The 14,437-nt window shown below is 43.4% G+C and overlaps 1 protein-coding gene across 6 annotated transcripts; it reads left to right on the top strand.

Annotated features, from left to right (window-relative positions):
* Window positions 1–75: 75 nt before the first annotated feature.
* LOC141741564 (uncharacterized) lies at window positions 76–14,397 on the top strand. Of its 6 annotated transcripts, none has more exons than XM_074582405.1 (11): window positions 76–234; window positions 453–811; window positions 2,717–2,808; window positions 2,992–3,169; window positions 4,318–4,546; window positions 5,156–5,721; window positions 6,640–6,760; window positions 8,014–8,258; window positions 9,857–10,020; window positions 10,729–10,978; window positions 11,310–14,397. In XM_074582405.1, the coding sequence occupies exons 2-11, from the start codon at window positions 698–700 to the stop codon at window positions 11,532–11,534; spliced, it is 2,184 nt and encodes a 727-aa protein (XP_074438506.1). In that variant the 5' UTR covers window positions 76–234; window positions 453–697; the 3' UTR covers window positions 11,535–14,397. The 6 variants fall into 6 exon arrangements, with proteins under 6 accessions (XP_074438506.1, XP_074438528.1, XP_074438521.1 ...); XM_074582420.1 differs by having other exon boundaries at window positions 88–234; window positions 453–672; XM_074582411.1 differs by lacking the exon at window positions 76–234 and adding an exon at window positions 238–375.
* Window positions 14,398–14,437: the final 40 nt, after the last annotated feature.

Here is a 14,437-nt window from a genome sequence, read left to right as displayed (position 1 = left end):
CGCCGGCTGCGTCGTTTAGGAAGGGGTTAATGAAATAACCCTCCCCTCTTCTCCCCCCTCCTAGGCCGCCCACTTGATCCAGCCCGCGGCGTCCGGTTGCGTAGCAACTGGGCAGGCGCCCGGGGATGGCCGTGGCGGGTCCCGCCGACACGTTCCTGAGGGAGCGGCGGGTGCGGAACCTCCTCCGGCGGCCGCACCGGCGCCCTCTTCAACGCCGTGCTGTTCTCCGGAGGGGTAGGCAGGCGGGGAGCAGGCAGGCAGGCGGGGAGGAGGGCGCCAGCCGCCGGGGGCCTGCAAGGCCTTCTCTGTAGGCCGTCTGCTGAGGCGGGAAGGCAGGGACACCTGAGCACAGAAATACCCGATAGAGAGTCTCACGTGAGCAAAGAGCTGCATGCGTGAGTGGGCTTTTGTTATTTATTTCTTCTTATTCTTGTTTTTTTTTTCCCCTATAGCTGTTAAAATGGTGCAACTGCCCAGTCAGATGCTTGCGTAGCTGAAGCAGCAGCCTGGATTCGATCCCTGCGGTTTGAGAACGGCACAAACGCTATGAGTGGCTTGGCTGCGGCGTTTGAGGACCCGGGCTGACAGTCAGTGTATCTGTTCACTGACATACTCCCAGAGCAAGAATCAGAGGAAATCTGCCAACTTCTCATGGAGAACAAGTTGCATCCAGTACGTGTTCTGTACCTGTTGGGAGATGGGAGATTCAGATGATCAGGAAAGAAGCAAGCAAAAAATAATGGAGAAAGTGGCCAGACAATTAGGGGGGTCCTTTCAAGCAATCCAGCTCCCCCCTACTGCTTCTGAAAAGGTATGCCACTAATACAAGATTAGGGCATACTAATTAGTTCCTCTTGAATCTTTATTGGATGACATTTCACAAAGGAGAACTGGGGAAGAGTTTCTGTGGCCCTCTGGAATGGTAACCTTGTTTTGCCTAACAGCTTATGAACAAAGCAGTCTTTGGACAAAGATTTAAAACAGGTTTGGCATTTCTGTGACAGGCTGTACCTGACATCCCGAGCTGGCATATCCACCCTCCTAATTGTACACTCACTAATTGTTTCCTCACTGCTTGTGAGGAAAGAGCACTTCACATAGCCCCTGAGCAAAAGGCAAATTTGGGGTCAAATTTGGCTGTATCTTGGTCTAGCTCCATTTACTTTCGCAGGGAAAGACTTGCCCTGTAAAGTGATTTCATTGAACTTCACAGACCAGCACTTGAAAAGAGGTCTCTCACAGGTGAAGGTGAAGATCCTGTAGGAAAGAACAAATGCCTTAACTTTGATTTTACTTTTTCTTTGCTAGGTAACTGTACAGCTTTGCCTACAGCCAGTGTATCCTGATTCACAGACTTGAATGTTATTTTACTCTTAGGTGAGGGGGGTCAAATACTGTCTTTTAAATAAATAACAACGTCTTCTAAATCTGTTAACATCCCAAACAGCTGACACTCTCAGCTGTAACAGCATAGGTTTTGCGTGTCTATCCTGTGGATGTCCTTGTAGTTAAGGGATTTTAAGTTCCCTGCTCTTCTGAGTCTCGTTAACAGCCCTAGCGCATTTTCAACAACAGTTTACAGGGAATAGTGGCAAACTCCTCAACCGTTGTTTTTACTTAACACATGATTAATGCAAATAGAGTTTATCTTTTCCCATAAAAGCTGAACATTTTAATATAAGTTTTGTAGTTTTGTTGTCGACTCAACCTCCCAACTCTCTTGCATTTTGTCTTTCTCCCTTCTCGTAATCCCTGGCATATAATTCCCCGTGTCATTGTTCTCAAACACTTCACATTTTCTATCCTGCTCAGGCCAGATGGCTCCACTGCTGGCTTTGACCTGCAAAGGCAACTTTGTCTTCTACACTCAGTCCCCACCTTCTTCATTCTTCCTTGACTTCAGCTCCTTTCATTGACCTTACAGCTCTTCCTTGCTTGGAGAGTTTGGGTAGCTGCATAAGAAACAGGGTACAAGAGGAGGCAATGCACACATGGCTGCTGGCTGCCCATAAGCTACTGTTTTAGAACCAGGGGCAGATGGACTGGAAGGAAGCCAGCAGGGTTGATAGGTCTGCATTGCTCCTGGGGATGGGAGAGGCAGCCCCAGAAACCCCACCCTGTCTCCATTCTGCTGCCTGTCTCCAAGCTGTGCCTCGTCCTGAGAAATCGGTATATTTTCCAGCTGCAAAGCTCTTCATTTAAATCAATTAACTAAAAGGCATAAGAATTAGTAAGAAAACTTCTGATTTAAGAATCACATGCTTACTGCTTCCTTCACAGTAGAATAAAATTATGATAAGATCTGAAATGGGCCAAAATGGATACCTACTATAGCTTTGTGTGTACTTGAAATGACATGTTGTCTTTTGAAGAACACATATCATCATGATTGAAGAAACAGTGATACAATACACCTGCTACATATCTAGCAGCTGAACAGAAGGCAAGTGAAACGCAAGGGATTTTTTTTATCATATAGTTCTTATATTTTATTTTTTATATTTCTTGTTTCCAAGCATGATTTCTTAAAATCAAAACCGTTTATGATGAGCTTACAAATAAACAGCATAGCACTGTAAGATAGTATGGAAGAATTCAAAATATAAAGTAACATACTGGAAAGTAAATTTCAATTTTAAAATAATATTCCTGTTTAAGGATTTAAGTGTTCAAAGATCATGCTCATCTGCTTCCATCTCCTCCTTCCCCCCTCCAGGTAAGCTCCACGTCCATCTCACATGTCCAGTGTTGTCATACAGCTAATAAAGATCCCTTTGGCTCTCTGCTGCCAAGATGTCCTGTAACGTAGTAAGTTCAAAATCTAAAGGTGGGTCACTGGAAATGCAGAAAAAAAAAGAAGCTAGGAAACAAAGACAGTTATTGCGGGGTGGGTGGGTGTCCCATGTGGATTTAGTTTGTTTTCATTGCAGCAGGTTGCAGAAGTTCTGTTGCCAAGGTCTTCATTACTTCTTGTATTTTTGTTTTCTACAGCTTTCCTGTTTGTGCGTGGAACCCAGATTCCCTTTGTATGACCTTGATATCCTCAGCAAAAAAGAATTTTATTGATTCTTCCCCAGAGGCTTCCAGTTTCATGAGGGGGGCTCGTGTGTTGGCAAGGAGAGAAGCTGATGGCTATTACTACCTGGGCCACATTGCCCAAGAGGTGAAGGTAGCTATCGATTGGGAACTATGCTGTAAGAGCATCTGTGTGTCTTTTCCCTGTTCTTCCCATGCCTCACCAGTCCCATGCCCTTGCTGTGGGCTGGCTCTGCTGCGATACAGTGCACTTCATAACCATTATTCTCTCCCCACATCCTGTTTTCATCAATTTGCTGATGGATGGCTGTTTACTGTGAGGAGTCCTGCAAGCAGAAGCAGCCAGGAAAACAACCCATTTTACTAGTTATAATAAGTTGTTATTCAGAGACAATCAAACAAAACAGGTCCCTTATCCCTATTGTCTACTTCCGCCCAGTCCAGCAGCAAAGTCAATTAGCTAAAAAGCATTAGTAAAATTAGCTAAACAGCATTAGTAATAGTCATCCAAAATGTCTGCCTCCAGGGACCGCCTCCTCCTTACCAAACTGAGAGCTTTCCTCATTCTCTTCCTTCTGTGTTTCTGGGATTTGTGAGATGATTTTCGATGCCAGACAGAAAAATCCCTTTCTGCAGGCTTTCTTTAAAAATCCAATGCGTTTTCCAGTTCATAGGTTAGTTAAATAAATAATGATGCTAGTATAGCTGAGGATGGCTGTAAGTCCAATGTAGGGTGGAACGGATGGGGACAGCTAAAGGCACGAGTGACTAGCTGGATTTGGGGCTGACAGCATTATTTGTGTAAGCGCACTCATAGATCTGCAGGGAAGGCTGAGATTTCAGTAACAGATCTGCCCCACACCCACTGCTGGAGGCTTAAATTAGAGCATTTAAATTTATGAGAGTTAATGACGTTTTACTGGTTTGTTATCCTTTTGATTGCAGTATAACAAACTGCATCATATACAGCAGTTTCTTTTGGCTGCTCTTTTTCTGATGGGAGGTTTTCCTGGTAAAATTCTGCCTCAGCCAGATAAGCCTACTAAAACCTAAGTTCAAAATGAAAGGAAGAAAAAGACTGTCAGCCCCTTAAGCTTTTTAATTACTTTTAAAGTCCAATATGGACACAGTACAGTGAAAAACCTGGTAGAATAGGAAAGCTACATTCACAGATCACGTTCCACTTCCTGGCATTTCTGCCACTTCCCTCTTAGCACTTATGTTTGGCCATTAATTGGACCCAGATGTCTGTCTTGCAAACTGCATGTTTTACTCTTGTAGGGCTCCAGAGAACGCTTTTTAATTGAGTTTGACAAAAGTCGCACTCTGAAAGGCAAGGTACAGCTTCACATGCAGGAAACGCCTCTCTACGACATTCTCCACTACGAAGATGCCAGGCGACAGCCTCTTGCTCCAGGAGACAGGGTCTTGGCACCATGGGAGGCTAGAGCTGAACGTTTTGGCCCAGCCACTGTGCTAAAGGTTATGGAGAACGAGGAAGCACGTTTAGGTACTGGGTATTGGCTTTCTTAATAGTGCTAGACTCGCCACAGTTGCTGGTCACTATACAGAAAAGAGAATGGTCTCAACCATGGAAAATTCACCACCTGCTGCTTGGGTTCTCTTCATCATCTTTTTTTTTTGTTGTTGGCACTAAGCAGCCTGTTCTTTTTTTCAGTGCCAGAATTAATGCAGCTCCCAGAATTGGCCTTTGATTTGTTCTGTGAGTGGAAACTTCCTAAAAATGTGGAGGGCAAGGGGGGTGGTGTCCTCCCAACAGAAGGAGAAAAATGTTCCTGGCCCTCATGAGTATTCACCTGATTATCTGTTAGTCTAGTTTCCAGCTTTTGCACGGTAAAATCTTGGCTTGCTGTGTCAAGAGAGAATTTTGCTACCTGGTTTGTCTTCAGAGGAAGTTCAAAAGAAGTTCAAATTTTAAACTTATAAAGAAGAAATCATGGAAGTTGTTAGAAAATTGACTGAAAGACAAGCTGTTGCTTTTATCTCCTTCTAAAAATAGGATCTTTATCTCCTATCTCTTTCTAAGAGATAAATCACACAGGTTGACATGCTTCTAATATATTCTTTGCCTTTTTTTTTTTTTTTTCAAAATGCACAGCACACAACACAAGAGGAGTGCTTGTGAGCTTCTGGAATGGGCAGACTAAGGAGGTGTCTTCTGACCAAGCTCTGCGGATCCCTCTGCCCTTAAGCGAACGCATCATCCTAGAACTGCAGATGCCTTTAGCAGCCAGGAAGATGGTGGTGGATTCAAGCTTGGATTACCCGTACATTGTGACACCGGGTTATAGAGCCTCAGGCCATTACAGGCAGGGTCGCTCACACCTGGACTACTGGCCAAGGGGTCTGTATTCAACCCAGCCATGTGCCAAGTGCAGCTGCAGGTGTGCCTCACTTCCCCATTGCTGCCTTGCAGCCTGGGAACCCACATGGCCTACAGGGTGTGAAGTGCAGGAAGAAGATGCCTTCATCCCAGGAACAAGCTTGACTAAAGAAGAGCACAGCAAGAAAATAGAAGAGCAGCTGTCTGAAGTGAGGATTTCTTCAGAAAGTGTTTCCAGAGAGGAAGAGAAAAAGGAAGATAAGATATTGAAGACAGAAAATGCTCCAAAAGATGTTCAGTCTTGTTTGGAAGAGGACAATGAGGATATAGAACCTAAGAAGGTGAAAAGTGCTTCACTCTGGCTCTCCTGTTAACTTGCCTTCTGCTATTTGCATAATGTCTGCTTTGTTACCCTGAGTTTTCTGCTCTTGGTACCGAAAATTATTAGAGGTTTTAGGCCTGGCCCTTATGTATGCCTGCTAAAGAATGGAGAGACTCTGCTCTGTGCTGTCTTCCTGATCCTTTGACCTGGGAAAGAGCTAGAAGCTGTCATTGTCACTGCCTGGAGCAGACTTCTAGAAGCTCTTCCACAGATGCAAAACATGAGAAGTGTCGCATAGTCCAGTTCTTCATCCTGCCTCTGCGTGAAGGCAGTAAAGGCAGGAAAAAGCATCAGGCAGAAGACTTTACACCGGATAAGGATTACAGTAAGGATTGCTCCATACCAAGGCAGTCCCTGGTGTAATGCTATTAAGATATTTCTCCACCTGCGGTAGAGGCACCACCTCCCAGAGACCAAAAGAGACTTTTGTGATCCTCAGTATTTGATTTGGGGTTTGTGAACAGGGCACTGGATGAGGATTAGTAAGGAGGAGGTTAATGTGCACTGGCTACTGCCAAACTTTTGTCCATTGCTCTGCAATGGTTAGAATCCTAATTTCTGGCATGTGCCAGAAATGTGACTGTCTTTCAGCCAGAGCTCCTCTAATCTCTTTTGTACCAGTTTGGACCCTTCCAGGCAGAAGTACTGCCAGTTTTAGGTGATCTGAAGATACAGAGAAACCCACAAAGTGATCAGAAGTTACTCTACTTAAGGGTTGTTTCTTTATTAAAGAACTCCCCCAGAGGCTGGGTTTTTTTTTTTAATTCTTTCTCAAACTTTGGCTGCAACTTAAGATCTTACGTTGTAAATCCATGAAGCTAACCTATTCTTTTCCTTATCAGGTCTGGATTATGATTGCATTTCTTGTTATTTCTAGAGTTCTCAGAGGAAGATGGCTCATGCTGTGGTTGATACTGCTGTCAACACAGACAGCTGGATAATGGAGACAGTCCACAGGGAAGAACCAGACAGCAGACAGCAGGATGCTGAAACTGAGGGTAATTTTAAACACAGAACATGGTATTGAAATTGTAGCTGTTTTATCCAAACATAAGACTTGCCACAGAATATCAGTGCAGCAGGCCTTCATGTCTAAGGTCTGGTGCCATAGTTCTTGATGTTTCAAAACAACACGCCATAAAGCCATGCTGAATATAGCCAGCGTAACATACTACTATTATATACATTGGTATTAATGGTAGTATGGCTTGAGAAGCTGTAAAACTTCTCAAGATGAAAGGTTTTGAGGTGGAAGATGGGGTTTTTTAGCTTTTACACATACAGTTAAAAAAAACAGTAGCAGCCTTGGATTTTCTTAACCTTTATCATACTACTGACTATAAATATTATTTATTATAAAATTTCCTTACTTTAAAAATTACTCTGTAACATTGACTGCCTAGAGCAAAAAGATTTCACCAGGACTGGTCTGCACAACACTCCTTCTCTTATCTGGGCTGAAAATTATTGCTTTATAATGTCATTGGGTAAACTTTTGTCTCCTTATTATCCAAAAGGGGCCGGATCATGATTTTAATCAAATTATTGCTGTCCTCAGTTTAAGCTAGTTTTGTGACAATTGCAGGCATTTAAGTGAGCAGTCTGAAAGCCTAAAGCTTTCTCGCTTTCTCCAGGTGTTACTGCTTTTCTCTGTGTCACTGCTGGTAGAGGGAGAATGAAAAGTCAAACAGAGGTGCACATTTCTTCCCAGATGGTGTTCCAACATCATTCCATGCAACAACTGCCCCTTAAATCCACACTGTCTTTAGCAGAAAGGTGCGAGCAAGCTCCGCCCATGTTCTCAGTTACCCAAAAGCTGCCTTAGCACAGTGGTATGCCCAAGCTAATTTCTTCTGTCTCCCAGCAGGATGTATAGCTCAGGCTTTGCATTATCAAAAATTTATAGGTTTTTTTTGTCTCAGAGCATTGTCAGAAGCAGCTCATGTCTGTCTGCGAAATACCATGTAAACAACCCCTTAGCCTGAGTAGCTGTAAGTGCAGTCAGTGATCTTGTGTTACCAGGCAAAACTCTTGCTTGACCGCAATGACAAGCTTGTTTTTTGAAAGCTGGGACCTGTTTTGTGGACACTAAAAAATGTCCCGCATCCTCAGAGGGAAACGTTGGTACTAAGTCATAAAATTCTTGCTTGAATATATTTTATATGAGAAGACTTTTTTTTAAAAAAAAATTTGCTTTCTTTTTTTAAGCTGTCTGTAACTTCTTATGTCCCTGCCCTAATTTATTTGAAAGGTCTTTTTGAGTCCAGAGTGGCAGAAGCTCCAATCCAGCATTCCCAAAGGAGCCCTTCCCTGGGAACCAGTGCTTTGGTCCCTTTCAGGCGCCAAAGCTTCTTTGACCGAGTGAATCAATCGCTAGAGAAAGACAGCCTGACCATCGAATCAGCTCTACGTGTACAGAGACCACACAGTGCCTCCAATGTGCAGGCTAGGAGATCCACAAATCTCCTAAATCTTCTAAAAGACAAAAGCATTACAGTAAGTGTTTGGTCCAAATTAGATTTAGCTATTAGGATCAAGCGATATGTTTATGTCATGTGAGAATATACTCTCTTTTGATCTCTTTCTCAAAGGTTGTTATTGCAACAAAAATTATGCCTGTGTAGAATAATGGCTATGCATAAAAGAAACATAAGGTTTCCACTTGGGAATCAGCGTTGTACAGGAACAAGGCACTTCTGGTATTTTTACTCAGTACTTTTGACAGAGTTTTTTATTTCAGATCTAATCTCTTCTAAATAAACCTCTCAGCCAGCTCTACTAGATAGCAAAAAAATTATTCTTCTTTTACAGATATTGCAGGCAAAAAAGAGAAAGTCTAGGTAGTCAGCTGAATCCCGTAGCAGAGAGTGCATGTCAGGGCTGGGGTGGAACTTCGAGTCTCCTAATCCTTAGGCCCGTCCTTTGCCTGCTGGAAAACACCCTGTGCTCACCTCCCACCTATAAACCACCTTTGAGTCTCTCTTTGATCTCTCCCTGTGTATGTCATTAAACACAAACCATCCGCAAGGTACAGTTTTTGCAAAGAATAGCAATACACTGGAGAACAAGGGTGTTTACTGCCCCTAGGAAGCCATACAGATCAATGTGTTGAGAGAGATCAGTCAAAACGTGACATGAGACTGGCAGGGACATTCTTTGAAGGTCCTGTAGTGTTTTCCAGCTTGTGGTATTAGAGATGTCCTCAGGAAAGGACTGGAAGGAGACACTCTGATTGCAGAGAAACAGCTAATGGCAGGAACATGCTAATTTCAGCTGGGAATAGGAGAAAGGATAATGCATTTGAGAGAGGAAAATATTTTGTGAAAACTCTGTTCCAGCCCCAAACAGCTCTAGCAAAGTAAACTGGAATGCATGTCTTAAGTCTTGGTGATGTTTCCTTGCTCCTTCCCTCATACAGAGCACTGTAAGGAGTACAAAAGAAATAAATATTTCACTATGGCTGTGAAAAGAAGCCTTGTAGGTGTTCCTTCCTCTCTTCACACAACACAGTACACTTAAAAATGCAAATTAGGAACACTGCCCAGCATTGAAATGCAGCTACTACTGAAGAAAACACAAAGACTGCTTGACCATGGGTAGAAATCTCAGACAACAGGAAGTGAAGAGTTAATACACCTACACAGAACTCCAGGAAGATTTTGTGTTTGGCCAGAGGGAGGCAGATATTTCTCTTTCTAATAAAATCTAGTAAGGAATCCGTAATATGATTTGTGGTCAGAATCTGTATTTTCCATCCAATCCAGAAGCTGACAGAAAGATTGGGCAGTTTTAAGCATTGGCTCAACACCGGAACAACCAGAACAGCCCAGCCTACTGACCTATGAAGAACTCTTAAAATCGAATTATCAGGCACCCCTTTGTTGGTTAAGCCCAGTCTTTTGTACAGGTTTTAGCATCATACTCAGTGTTTTCACAGATGGGAAGTGACACTGTAGTATTCATAAGCCAGTGCGGCTTCCAGAGCTCAGGAATGACATTAGAAGACTAAGCTGTTCTGGTTTTGTAGGTTTACAGTTTGCATTAGAAAAATATACTTATGAGATTAAGGGTTTGTTTTGGGTTGTTTCTTTTAGAAATCAATCCTTAATGGTGCATCTCAGGAGAGATGGAAAGAGATGGACTTCAACAGAGCCAAGATTGAGCACAAAAGGTGGCAAAAGGAACGGAGGCAGCTGGAAAGGGAGCAGCAGCAAGAGGCGGATGGCATCCGACACCAGCTGTGCAGGGACAACCAGAGGTGATACCTACGACCTAACAGTTTTTTGTAGTAAATGTTGAAAGGTTGGTAATGTCTACTCCCTAGTGCTCTCATTGGGTCTCTGAACATCACATGTTGTGCCTCATGCCGGTCTCTGCAGAGTGGTCATGGTGGTTTACTAATGGGAATAAAATTGGTGATTGAGGTATGGACAAGTGGGTACACACGGACCCATAGCTTTTAGCATTACCTCCAAGGGCAAATTCCGTTCAGTCTGTCCTCAGACCCAAATTCCCTTTGCCTCCCAAATCCCTGTTCCCTGCCTCTGACCCCACAGTCCACTTAAGCTTAGCAGGTCCTTGCCCCCATGATCCCCCTCCTTCCATCTCTTCTGTTGCCCCTGTGGCTCCACCATAAATACACGCAGCCACCCAGTCGTCCACATTAGTCCTACAGCCCTGCCTGCACAAGCCATTTCCTTGGTTCCTCGTCTTCAGGGCCGAGAACACAGGTTCTGTAGTCAGGTGAACAGATGACTGCAGTTTGCTGACATCAGGCACCAGACGATCTGGGGGTTTTGCCACCTCTGTTTAGGACACAAGTTTAACCCTTGTAACCTAACAAAGAGTCCTGGAGTATTAACTGAGCACGGATTGACAGAATATCTGCTTTGTGTCTTATGCACTGTCTTTTTCTTTTATTGCTCCTTCTTTCTGAGAAATTTGAGAAGTTTTGTTTTGGAAACAGGCAGCGGTTGCGTCAGAGAACATTGCAAGGGCTGGAGAAACAGCTGGAGCACAAAGACAGAGCTTTGCAGCGCAGGGCACTGCTCCAGGCTGCTGGGGCAGAGAGGAGCAGGAAGGAATCCTTCTTGTCAGAGGAGGAGAAGAGGAAGGCAAGTGAGAGGCTGCAGTTCTTAAAGACACAGCGTTTGCAGAGAGAGGAGTTGCAGGCAGAACGCAATGAGAGGAGCTCTGAACAAGAGAAAGAAAGGCTGGTAAGGGCAATTCCAGAAATGTTCTGTATTCTGTACTCCCATGTTTCCACCAGTGGCACCATCCAAAGTATTTGTCTTTCACCTATTTTATATCAAATATAATTATGTCATTTAGAGATAAAGAAATGAAGAGTAACATTTTTGACACATGTAGGAAGATGAAAGATGGGAAGTAAAATTCTCCATCTCTGTGGTAGAAGGAGTCTTTCTGCATGCAAGGAAGGCTTTTCCGTAGGTTATACCCTTTTCTGCATTCTGCTAGTGATAATTGTGGGTGAAACTCAGCATGAAAGCTGGCTGTACAATTGTAAATGTCTTTATTTTTATGTAGGATTTCCTCAGGAGCAGAATGCAGTCACGGCAGGAAATGTTGGAACAAGAATCACAGGAGCAGGACAGGAAACAAAAAAAGCACCAGGCTGCCAAAGGAAGAGTGTTCCAGAGCAGAGACCGTTCACACCAGAAGATGGAAAAAGAAGGCCAAAAACTCTGTGACCTCCAGCAGTACCTCAGAGAACAGAATCTTTTGATGCTCCGGGCATCACTGCTAGCGTAAGGAAGCTGCAGCATGGGTGAGCAGGCCCTTGAGCAGTTCACAGACCTGCGCTGTGTCTTGTAGGTGCGAGTCTTGTAGGTGCTGGAGGTTGGGTGCTTGAGTGCAGTTGTGACAAGTGGAATTATGATTCCTGGACAAGTCTTTAATGTCGTTTTCATTGCAGCCAGAGTGCATTTTCGCTTTCCTTTACATGCCTTTCTTTATGGAGTTAGTATTGTAGTCCACCTCTGCCAAATGTTATTCTGTGACCCTGCTGGCAGACCTGACTCCCCAACAAAGAGCTACCTGGGTATTTAATATGAAACACAGCCACGGTGCCAAGTTTCTGCCCCAAAAGCATCTGAAGGAGGCCGGCTCTTTCCACAGGACTCCAAGGAGTCAGCAACCACAGTGCTGAGTGTTGTAGTCTGAGGCTGGTGAAAGTGTCATGAGACGATGCAGAGTGGAGCAACAGAGGACCTGTGAGTTACGAAAGTGATGATTGAAAAGGTACAAGATCAGAGGGGTATCAGGTTGTAGCTGCTTTCAGGATGACAATGACAGAGAAAGGAATTAGTTAAGTGAGGGCATGGGCCATACAATAGAGTAGGAAGTGAAGAACAAGAATGAAGGTCAGGAGAAAGGCCCTGGGAATGAGTCCCTCAAGGGAAGTGGTGCAAGCACAGGGTAATACAAACCTAACACAGGCTAATACAAAGTGTCCCAGTGCACGTGAGTTGTAGAGATCCATAGGGAAGAAGTCACAATACATATGACACAGTTGTGCTGCTTCCTGCCAAAACTGCTGTAGGGGGCAGGGCAGGGATCCAGTGACGTAAGAGGTGCTTCAGAAAACCCTCCAGCTTGGGCCTCAGGTAAGTGTAGATCTTCTACTGCCAGGGCATATGTACTGTTTGGAATACATAGGCCGCTTGCCTAGAGGAAGAACGACTTGTAGAAGCCCAAAAAGGAAGATGATAGTTTTTTGGTGACAAGCCACCCTTTCTAGGCATTGTGATGAGAAAAATGTCTGCTCTCTGAGATACCCATCTTTGGAGAATCACCAAACCCAATGGTGGGCTTGGGGATCTGTTCTGCCTACGATCTTGCTTTCAGGCTGGCAGACTCCAAAAGCAGGAAATCTTATGTCAGAAAGATACTCGGATATCTTTGCAGGTAGGGTGCCTGGTCAGAATAAACAGACTTTTTGTTCACCATAAATAAATGACAATGCTACAAAGACAAATGAATTGGCAAACTGACAGTTAATAAATTGCGTAAGAAACCGAGGTAGCCATACAACTATGGGAAGAGTTCCCCATTCAGGCGATAGCATAAAACACTAAATGTGACTCCCCTGATTTTCTAATTGCTTTACTGACTTTCCTTAACAAAGCCTGTGGTGTCAGCCACTCCCATGGACAAGCTATCAGCTTCTCCCCTCCCCTGAAAGGAAAGAGTAAGGCACCTCAAGAGACAGTTTGCTGCAACAGGAAAGGAGAGAAGAGGTTTTTTTAATGTATTGTACTCCGATTAGTGGAGGTGCTTTCTTTCACAAAGCAGAGGAAGAGGTTATAGTTGCCACATCCTGAAGTGCTGTCCCTCTTCCTCGTATCATCAGAGGTACAAAATATAGCAGCTGTGTCACAGAGAATGCTGTTATCAGCTTTGGGTAGCCAGAAATGTAACTGTTCTTTTCATGTGAGGATTTAGGAAAGCAGAATGGGCATGGCACAATTTATTTGCTGGAACACTCAGAACCGTATCGAAGGATGTTCTTATTTTACACAAAATTATGCTCATATATATGTATAATATTTGCAATACCTTGTTTTAAGCAATACCTAAAACCAAACTAGATACAAAATTTAAATGATGTTGCCTCATACTCTGTGTACACTTAGAAAGAAACATGTTACACATTTTCTGGCACATCGCTCAGCAAAAAACATTATTATAAGAATTTACCCCCTTTTACAGGAACACAGCACCAGTGATAACAGCAGTTTCTAAAAAAACCTTAAAATTGAGAAAACTTGTAAAAGGGAGCTCCTTTGAAATTCTGCCAAATCTTTTGAATGGCCAGCAGTTTCTCAGCAATAAATCTCAGTCTGTGTTCCTCCAGAGATAACTGAGAGGCTATGCCTTCAGCTTCTCCCAAAAAGACAATTAAAACTGTCTCTCATCCAGATGTTTACAAACTATTCTAAGGCCTTAATAGCTAAAAGGGGTATTTTTAACTTTAGGATCCATAATATGCATGAACCATACTGAGATTTTTGTTTAAAAAAAAATAGGGGGAAAAGGAAAGAAAGACAAACCTATATATTAAGTGAAGACTTTGACATTTTGTTTGTTTGTTTAAATTAAGTTCTGAAAAAAATATAACTTGCTGCATATATTGAAACCATATGTGAAGCACACACAGTTTTGCACTTTAGATGTGGAATTCTAGAATTTGGTTTAAGCTCGGTTTAGTCTCTGGAAAAGTTGGCAGAAGTTTGCTCAGCAAGAAGATGGGTGGCTGTGCCCAACACCTGCCCAGCTGATGGACGCAGCAGAGTGCTGTGCCTGGCACCTCTGCCCCCTATCTGGGGTAGCTGGGTGGGAATGGGAGGGGGCATCACATTACTGAGTGAAAATGGGTGCTGGCAGCACATGGAGATTTTCTTTGATGTAAAGTTTGGGTGCTGCTTGCTTTTCTTCTTTTTCAAGTTCTCTTTTACGCAAAATCATGTGCTAGTTAAAACACCAGGGTACCTAGTTATAAGTCTAACTAGACTTACAGAAACAAGCCTAAAACTTAAAAGAGATTAAACTCTCCTGCTTCTTTCATTCTTAAGCATTTGGAAATGGAATACGTAATGATTAAAGGAAAGTACATGAAATGTATTGAGCAGAATCTAAACTTATTTTTCAGACTT

This window comes from Larus michahellis, chromosome 1 (assembly GCF_964199755.1).
Source record: "Larus michahellis chromosome 1, bLarMic1.1, whole genome shotgun sequence".
Classification (NCBI taxonomy): domain Eukaryota; kingdom Metazoa; phylum Chordata; class Aves; order Charadriiformes; family Laridae; genus Larus; species Larus michahellis.
The sequence above is the reverse complement of the archived record's forward strand: the minus strand, read 5'-3'. Positions and strand labels throughout refer to the sequence as shown.